This window comes from Macrobrachium nipponense, chromosome 20 (genome assembly GCF_015104395.2).
Source record: "Macrobrachium nipponense isolate FS-2020 chromosome 20, ASM1510439v2, whole genome shotgun sequence".
In the NCBI taxonomy this organism is placed as follows: Eukaryota; Metazoa; Arthropoda; class Malacostraca; order Decapoda; family Palaemonidae; genus Macrobrachium; species Macrobrachium nipponense.
This window is the reverse complement of record NC_061089.1, coordinates 17,372,306-17,382,258: the sequence shown is the minus strand read 5'-3', so window position 1 is coordinate 17,382,258 and position 9,953 is coordinate 17,372,306. Positions and strand designations below refer to the sequence as shown.

Genomic DNA, 9,953 nt, shown 5'->3' with positions numbered 1-9,953 from the left:
TTATATATACATATATATAATATATATTATATATATATATATATATATATATATATATAGATATATATATTATGTAGTACACTTTAGCATTCACTGCCCGAAATGCATAAAACAAATATTACCGTGAAGCTTGGCATTAGATGCCCTAAATAACAAAAACAAGCAGCTAAAGAGGCAAAGATCCCAGGTTATATTTCATTTTAGTGAGAGTTGGAAAGTACAGTCGCCTCCTACGAGTTCCAAGATAAGTCGCTCTGCCAAAGAGATTACTGATGGAGATAAGTAAGACTGAGCGAATTAAACCGAATCTTATTTGAGCTCCCATCACTCCGCATATTGTCGAAGGGATATACCTTTTTTTTCAGGTACCAACATAATATATCAGGCTTAACTAAAGGTGAAGGAGCCATGTAATCACCGGAGAGAGTAGAGTTTAACGTTGTCCATCTGTACCTGTTATTGCCTCTGTCGGAGTATCCTTTCATATTTATTATTTATACCGGCTGTACACACATATTTGCATATATATGTGTGCGTGTATGTATATACACGCATATATATACACAAACTTTCCAGGACTGTTAGTCCTAGAAAGCTTGTAACTTTTCCAAAATAAACATCTCCGTTAGGTATCATCAGTTTCAAAATGAGGTTCTGTTATTAATTGTATTACTGCACAGAACAACTGTGTAAGTGATAAAGTTCATACATACATACAATCATTCATACATACTAATATACATAATACATACATACATATGATACAAAAGTATATATATATATATTTATCGAATATATAATATATATATATATATTATGTGTGTGTATAGTTATAGTGATTTGTAAATATATCTTCTTTCATCTCAACAAATATACGGATTTTGAATGTACTACTATGAGATTCAGGGTCTCTGTAACACGGTTTTTTGGACTTTGCTCCTTGTCAAAGCATCGGATGTAGCTGAAAGTTGACATATGTATATTTTACAACCACACACAAATTTTGTCAGCATTATCAATAACCTAAACCCGATAGTTTTAATTTTTATAGAGTAAAAATGATTTAGCCGACGCCATGGCCAATGATTACGAGCCAAGAGTCGAAAAACATTCATTACGTAAGCAAGGTAAACAAACACCTTTTGACTAAATGTTGCCCCGCCCATCCACCAGACAGAAATTCCATCGGCTCTGAAACCTAAAGACTTTATGAATGGCGGAACGATACATAGATGTGGGTGGGGTATCAGTGCTAGCGTAGTAATACTACTGTAGCAGTAGTGCCGCAACAGTATATTAGTCTAATTTCTTTGGAAACTTATTTTGGGAGTTAGACTAATATTCTAAATGTTTTTGTATTTATTAATATATTTTGTTGGTTTGTTCATTATGACAATTATCAGTGGAGAGGTTCCAGAGTTCATAAAGGTGTACTGCTTTGCTTGTATTTAAATTTGTATGACATTGTTGCCAGAGGTTTAGCCTTCGTTACGTATAGCAAATCATCCATCGAGAAAGAGGGAAGAAATGATGTCATAAGTTACGTAACGAGTGCGTTCGAAACCTTTTCTCTGAGTAAGTTGGCCCGTCTTCAAAAAAAAGGTCACTTTTACATTGTAAGTACCAAATTTATTCAACCTTCGTAGTGCAGAATACACTCAAAATTTATGTGTTGATATAATATGTATTCTGAATAAGCGTTATATTTATGAAATGCATAGATAAAAAGTTATTGCGAAAAAACCGTGTTACAGAGGCCCTGAATCTCATAGTAGTACATACAAAAACTCCATGTAAGCATTTATTCATGATTTCTCATTGCTTGAACATGTTATTACACTCCAGGTAAAAAAAAGAAAAATAGAAAAAAATGAGAAACCCTGTTTTCTAGATTGGTCTGTTTTCCCAGTGATCATGTCCGGAGGCCCCATAGAGACGGCGAGATTCCACGGGTCTTCCTGGGTGGCCTTCGCCCCTCTCAGAGAAGCCTACAGAGACGTCCAACTCACTATCGAGTTCAAGCCGGAGGCTCCTGACGGGGTGCTGCTGGTCTCCGGAGAGAATGACGATCTCTCGGGCGATTTCATGGCTGCCGTCTTGATCAACACATACGTGGAATTCAGGTGAGAGCCTGTTCGAGTGTGTATGGTGACAGAAGGGTATGTGAAATTGAGGCGAATTTGTGTCAGAAGCGTATTTATGGCAGGTTATGTGAAATTCAGTGAATCGTGTTGGAAGTTTGGTGGTGGTTATGTGAAATTCAGGCGAATTTGTGTCGAATTGTGGTGTTGGGTGAATTCAGGTAAGTTTGTGTCGGTAAATTCAATACATACAATTTCTCTCCTTGAGAGAAATGGTACAGGTTGAGTAAAATTGCTCCACAGAATTTGTAAACAAAATGCAGTGTATTATTCTCGATGAAAATGAAAGGGTGGAAGTATATATAACGCTGTCAGCAAGTCAGGCTATAATTATTTGACACGATCTTAGCAATTAATAAGGCCTTGACTGGAATTTCAAAAAAAAAAAAAAAAAAAATCGCTTCATGGAAATTGAAAAAAATATTGAACTTTATTGTATATTGAAACAAACTTGAGAAAACGCGAGATACCGTAAAAATACAAATACTCACCATTTCGCTCTCGACAGATGGGACTGCGGCTCTGGCGCAGGACTGGTGAAATCTCCCGAAGGAGTGCACATGGGGGAATGGAACAGGCTCACTGTGTATCGGCACCGGTGGGACGTCTGGTTACAGCTTAACGACGGACATCACGTTCAGGGGCGCTCTGAGGTATTGTCGGCTGCATGATTTGTGGCAAGCCCCTCTTTGGCAGGATCTCGCCATTCGGCCTTTGAGGGGTTTTGCGTAGAAAGGACTTCCTGTTTTAGAAGTTTTAGTTTGAGTCTTTCACTTCCATTCCAGTTTTGATTTTTAAGAATTCCTTTTTAGCCTCTCGATTCGAGTTTGTTTTAGTCTCGACTGCTTTTTATTAAAGATTTTCTTCTACTTTTTTGTTTTAGAGTAGGACTTTCTGTGTGTATACGAGTATGTTTTTAATAGTAGAAAATTCCTTTATCCTACCGTTAAACTTAGCCATCATACCGTTCATTTCTTTTTTTTACTCATTGTTAGTTGAATATTCATTCATTATTAATACTAATGCCACAGATAACGAAATGAAAATAACATTAGTCACACTGTCAAGTCTGAGTCCGATTTTTCAATCCGGTTATGGTATGTTATAATTATATCTCTTTGACTAATATGTCACTAAATATCCACGAAAAAAATAAATATCCACGAAAAATTGGGACTTTAACCATATATCGGTAGTCCATAATCTAAAGTAACTGCATGCATGCAATGAGTATTCATTTATTCAAAAACAAAAACTTATTTCAGTTTTCTTCCGAAGATGTAAGAAAGAAACCCACAAAATTACTGAGTATAACTTGTTTACTTGTATTTACAAATTTTTTTACTCAACACTCGAGTACTTTCAGGTTCTATCTGTGGCCCTTTCACAGATGGGCCCTGAAAGTACTGGAGTGTTTAGTAAAATAATATGTAAATACGAGTGAACAAGTTACACTCAGTAATTTTGTAGTGTTCTTTTTACATCTTTATGTGTTACCCCGATGGCTTTGCAAAAAGGAGTAATTGGTGCTTCGTTGTTGACAGGGACTCTTCTCCCGAATCACTTTCCAAGAACCGCTTTACGTCGGAGGATCCAATAACCTGACGTCCCTGGCTCCCCGCCTCGGTGTCACCACAGGATTGCAGGGGTGTGTTCGACGGCTGCAGGTCAACGACCATATTTACAAGTTCAGGAAGAACGACCCTCTCAGGTCCCCCAACCTCTCTTCGGATTACGCCGCCCTTGATGGATGGGACATAAGTAAGTTGCTTCGGTGCTGGGCGCGGTGAGGGACCTCCATGCTGTCGTGTTAAGTTTTGGAAACCTTGCTTCCGCCAGAATTAATCAAGTCAGCCTGGGTGTTAGATTCAACGATTTTTTGTCACCTTCAGGGGGTTGGTCTTTTGAAATTAAGCAATCTTCAAAATAAGTATCAGTCAAGTCAGTGTTTATTAACATACGCGAAACTGTCGTTTCATTCTCGTCTTATTGGAGTCATCTCTTTGGTATTATTATTATTATTATTATTATTATTATTATTATTATTATTATTATTATTATTATTATTATTATTATTATTATTATTATTATTATTATTAAATCAAATGGTTACAAGCAAAAGATTTCAATTATAAAAGTGGTCCGATAAATGAAAATAAAAAGAAATCATCGACTTCAGTAGAGAGCTTAGCAGAAACAGGAGATCATTTAAGTGAATTTTTTATTTTTTAAAAAGATAGCCCCTACTTTGCAATTGTTAGCCTTTTAAGTTCACTAAATTATAAAGAAGTCCATTCCAGTATTTGTCATGGAGAGGCAGGAAAGGGTTTTGATTTCATTATGGCAATATATATGGATGCCAGAACAAATTACTGAGGACCAGTAGCACAGGATGGTTTAGAATATAACGACCTTTGGAAAGTGTATCACGGCTTCCTTCTTCTGTTTATTTGATGTAAAATCTTCTTAAACTTCGTAATATAGCAAGGTTGAAAGTTGCAAATATTGCACTGTCCCATGTTCTGCCAAATATTTACTATTTCTGTAGCACAATTCACAACTGGTAATCACGTAACTCATGTGATGCAGGTGAGTGCGTCGGTGATGCTTGCAGTGAGGTGGAGTGCCAACATGGAGGCAAATGCGTGTCATCAACTTCACCACGGTCAGGACAAGAGACAAACAATTCCGCTCCTTATTCCACCATGGCACCACCGTCGTCCTTCTTTGCTCCCCAGTCTACTGCACCCATTTGCTTGTGCCCGCTCGGCTATACAGGGGATTTCTGTGAGAAACAGCTTAACTTGGAGGTAAGAAAAAAGCAAAAAAGAAAAGAAAAGGGCTGGTCATTATTTGAACATGGTAACACTTCGATGTCAGTTTATATGATTGTTACTCGGTCTATTCTTGAACGTAAGTTATAACCAGATAACAGTCTTTTGCAGTTCCTTTTAACTTTAGTTAAAGGAAAATGAACGTTAAAATATTTCTATAGAGCATTATGGGAACTCAACATGGTTACCGCACGATGAGTTTTGAAAGAAACAGGAAATGTCCTAGAGTGAAATGTATGTTGCGATCATATAGTAAATAATCACGGAAACGTGTAAATTTAATGAAAAGCCTTGTTGCTGTCAAATACAGAACAAATTTTTTTTTTTCCAGGTACCTTCCTTCAATGGCTCCTCACACCTTATGTTCCCCGCACTTGGTGGCTCGGTTCTTTCTTGGCTGGAACTAGAGCTGGTGTTCCGTGCAGCATCCACGGAAGGTGTCTTGCTCTATGAAAGTCATCGTTCGGACGGCACCGGAGACTTCATCGCTCTGACACTGTCCCAGGCTCACGTCCTCTTCACCATTGATCTGGGTTCTGGGATGCTAACACTTCGGTAAGTTTGTAAGGTTTTTACGGATCCTGTAAAATGTCTTTATCCCAAGATTTATGTAGAGGCTGTAGCCTCTAGATAAATGTTAGTGTGCAACTTATGCAAGCAATTAAACAGTGATATGATGAGACTTTCTCGGTGCTCTTTATTGCCCAAAATTGTTGGGCGGGTGCATGACATTAATTATTCATGGTCTATTCAGTCTTCATTAAAAAAAAAAAAAAAAAAAAAAAAAAAAAAAAAAAAAAAAACATAACTCCTTGGTCAAATCTGCGCTCCTTTTCGTAGAACACTATTGGAACTGTTTCGTGTAAGGTGGGGGCTGATATTGAAAAAAAAAAAAATATAGTAATTGTAGTGAAAGGGACATGTTAATAACATGTCCTTAGACCAAATATTCGAGTTTTATCCTTTTTTTTCTCAGACAGTGGGATATGTTGGTAGTTATTCTTCCCAATAGGGAAGAATAAATCAAAGGGAAGTTAAGATGTTAAATAGTTTCGTAATAAGATATATAGAACTAAATTACAGTGCGCTTAGTAGTACAGAGTATTCCCTCATAAAATCTCAATTTTGTCAAGGTAACTTTTTTGCCTTTGAAATTTTAAAATTATAACCATCGTGCACCTTCATTTAAATATGCCACGGTACTGGTTTGCCATCTTTCTACATTAACAGGAATGAATATGCCGAACTGTAATTGTCGTTTTTCACAGTTTTTTTATTTCATTTTTTATTGTGTATTGATCTTTTATATCACTACCACAGTTTCCTCGTTTGAAATGTACATTTAGTTCTCTAAATATCTGGCCATAGAAAGAATAAACTGAAATGTTCCGTAGTCTAGATTATAGGAATTTGTATGTAAACAATGTTCATGCTTACAATAGGATACTCAAAACAAATCACAGATAAATGGTAGTAGCCAGTTTTTTTTATAGTTTTATGGGAGCTCAAAAAATATGTATACAATTTTTGGCCCAATGCAGAAGGAAGATAAATTGCCTCTCGAATGATTCAGAACAATGAATGCTGATATAAGTGTGTAATGATCCAGTTTATGATTTAGTTTGGGGAGCGTGTATAAGTGGGATGTCCATGTAGCTGGTTTTATAACATGGGAATTTCTTATTCTTAAACTGTACCTCTATTCTTTCGGTAGTTCTATTCTCGGCTCGGCCAACGCAGAAGCAGAGGATTTATTTCTGGTGATAAAAATTCATTTCTTGATATAATGTGGTTCGGATCCCACAATAAGCTGTAGGTCCCGTTGCTATATGACCAAATGGTTCATAGCCGTGTAAAAATATCTAATCCTTCGAGCCAGCCCTAGGAGAGCTGTTAATCAGCTCAGTGGTCTGGTTAAACTAAGATATACTTAACTTTTTTTATTACGTACCTTTTGTAATTAACACAAATGATTTTTATTAATTGTCATCCCCAGGTCTGTGTACCCAATAAGACCTGGAGTATGGCACTCGGCCCGAGTGTCACGTACCGGTAGATGGACTTGGTTGTATGTTGATGATCAGCCTGTCGTCAGCGGTTTGACTCCTGGAGGATTCACGATGCTGTCGTTGTCGCACCCTCTTTACCTGGGAGGGATTCCGCCCACCTCTGCTTCCCAGCCAATATTGCCTGCTGCTAAGGCATTCACAGGTTGCATACAAAAGGTATGGCATGGTCTGGAAAACATGAGGGTAATAGAAGCTTAATAGGGTTAATGCTGGTGTGCTATAAATGTAATATAGTTTGAGACTGACATTTAAACTAATGATTTTATAAGAGGAAAATGGAGGAGGAACTTTATTAGGGTAAATATGAGCTTTACAGTATCGTACAGTGTTCGTTCTGTAGTAAAAAACATTGTTAGTTATAATATTGTTTTTATACATACATAATTGCTCTCTCTCTCTCTCTCTCTCTCTCTCTCTCAGTGCTGATTCTAACATTTTTTTTTCCCCGACAGTTGGCACTGAATTCCCGAACAATCCATTTAGTGTCTGGTGCTGTTTCTGGAAGCAATGTAGGCTCGTGTGACCACCCTTGTTCTCAACGGCCTTGCGACAATGGGGGAGTTTGTGAGCCTCATGGTCCATCTTACAGCTGTCGTTGTCCGTTAGGATTCAAGGATGACCACTGCAGGAGCCGAGTGGTGACCCAGGTTGCCACACCTAGCTTCAGTGGCAGATCGTTTCTGAAATATGCTGATCCTGAAATAATGAAGAGGTAGGTGGGATCTTTCCAGTTCAATATATGTACATCTACGGTATATGGTAAAAGCATACGCGGTGTTATGATGAAAAAAGCTGATGTTTGCGTTTATTAGGTCGTTGGTTCCATTACTCAGTTGTTTCTGTGTTAATGTACCCTTAAAATTTTATATATTTTGGAAAGTAGGGATTTGAGTCTCTTGAAATAGACAGCTGAATTCTCTACTTTTCCTGACAGAGTTTCCGGGGATAAACTGCATCTGTGGCTACGATTCCGTTCTCTGAAAAGAGATGGCCTGCTGGTGTGGGCCGGCGAAGAAGGGGACGACGGAGAAGCTGCAGATATAATCGGGCCTGCATTAGGGGACTCCATTAGTTTAGAGCTCCAAGATGGCCGACTCGTTCTCCGCTATAACCTCGGATCAGGCTTTGCAAAACTAGTTTACAACACCACCAACAGACTGGACGATGGTCAGTGGCACACAGTGAAAGTTTCTAGGTGAGTAGATGTCGTAGAGTATCTTTGTTGTGGTGTGTGCAGGTTGTCTCCAATCTAACATGTAATACTACAGCTACTATTGTAGATTCACATCAGCCGTGCATCTGATGTCTAAGCCAGTCCCTTACGATGCTCCTGATTGGCCATTGATAAGCCAATCTTAAGGCTTGAAACTCTCATTCTCTCTCTCGAGTTCACATAGGCAGGATGTAAGTTCCACTTCTGAGGGATACGTCTTTCAAAAGTATCCCTCAGGAGAGGTGAAACATACACCTTGCCTATGTGAACTCTAGAGATACTGAAAGTTTCCAGCCCTGTGATTGGCTTATCAACAGCCAATCATGAGCGCTGTAAGGGACTGGCCTAGACATCAGATGCACTGTTTATGTGAATCTACTATAGTATGGCTCCATTGAAAATTATACTGCTCAAGAGTGCAATCATTTTCCCTTCTTCAAAGTCACCACAGTTCCCTCAGCCCATGACTCCAGACCTCAGTCATGGGTTCTTTCTTTCCAGTCATTTAGTTTGCATTTATGTGCTGTACATTCATTCCACTTCACAAGTTGGGGTAGTACAAGGGATATCTCCCATCTTTTCTCACCCGTGTTCTTTTCATTGAAATAAGATTTTCAGCCATTATTTCAAGATACTTGTACCAACCATTTGAGAAATATAATAAAGTTTATTTCGGTCATCCATTGAGTACGTAGTCTTTGCAAGCCAGCTAGTCGTTGGCCAGCTAGAAGCAAATTACGGTAATGGAAATGGAAAGCCACCACTCCTATCGTGTTTCAAAATCGGTATCAGTGGCTAATTATTAGCATATTAGCATAGTGATGATTCAAGGATAACCTTTGTTGCTGCTCTGAGATATAGATATATATATATATATATATATATATATATATATATATATATATATATATATATATATATATATATATATATATATATATATATATATATATATATATATAAAGTAAAAGGACCGCTTTTGTGATTATCAGTTATAATTTAACTTTCTGGAAAATTTTCACTGTGACTTTTCAATTAGTACAGTGTATTAATTGTTTACCTTAATATTCATATTGTAACCTCTGCTTCTGCTACTACTGCTGATAATATGAATAGTACTCCAACCAGCTTCACAAGAGAGGAAAATTTATAAGCCCTTAATGCCACTACGACTTTTGCGACTCTGAGATGTGCTGCAGCAATAGCGAGATTTGTAAATTAAAAATTATTCTGAATCACTGTTCGTATAGGACACAGCAGTTTTAACATAGTAAGCAGCATCATAATTAGTCGCAGGATATATCAGCGTGAATTATGTTTTCACCCGGCATATTCTTTTTCAGGTACGAGCGAGAAGGACGAATAAGCGTTGATGGTGAAGAAGAAAGTGTCGTGGTTTCCCCGGGTGACTTGGTACAACTCAATGTGGACTCATCTCTTTACATTGGTAAGAAAATCATGATCTCTTCTATCCATTTGTTGCATCAGAGACAGGAAGTTTTCAGGTTTTTGTCGCTGATCGGGAAATTTTTTGTTTCATACATAACTTTCCTAGAATTGAACCATTCATTCTCCTTTTATTTGACAGTGCTTTCTTTGACACTTGTGCTTTGTGATGTACAGTTTTCTCTTCTCTGTGATTTATAGTTACTCGTCTTAGTGATTTACAATTTCACTAAGATATGAAGTACTACTA

General features: G+C 37.6%; 1 protein-coding gene across 3 annotated transcripts in view; it reads left to right on the top strand.

Annotated features, from left to right (window-relative positions):
* Positions 1 to 9,953, top strand: part of LOC135222644 (pikachurin-like) — a 475,091-nt gene that overhangs the window by 459,241 nt on the left and 5,897 nt on the right. For 2 of the 3 annotated variants that reach the window (XM_064260795.1, XM_064260787.1), the window contains exons 6-14: positions 1,892 to 2,123; positions 2,650 to 2,794; positions 3,686 to 3,902; positions 4,731 to 4,951; positions 5,307 to 5,530; positions 6,972 to 7,200; positions 7,497 to 7,756; positions 7,979 to 8,239; positions 9,601 to 9,704. In XM_064260795.1, coding sequence (XP_064116865.1) covers positions 1,892 to 2,123; positions 2,650 to 2,794; positions 3,686 to 3,902; positions 4,731 to 4,951; positions 5,307 to 5,530; positions 6,972 to 7,200; positions 7,497 to 7,756; positions 7,979 to 8,239; positions 9,601 to 9,704 — 1,893 coding nt within the window. The remainder of the gene's footprint in view (positions 1 to 1,891; positions 2,124 to 2,649; positions 2,795 to 3,685; positions 3,903 to 4,730; positions 4,952 to 5,306; positions 5,531 to 6,971; positions 7,201 to 7,496; positions 7,757 to 7,978; positions 8,240 to 9,600; positions 9,705 to 9,953) is intronic. The other variant, XM_064260802.1, reaches the window with a different exon arrangement.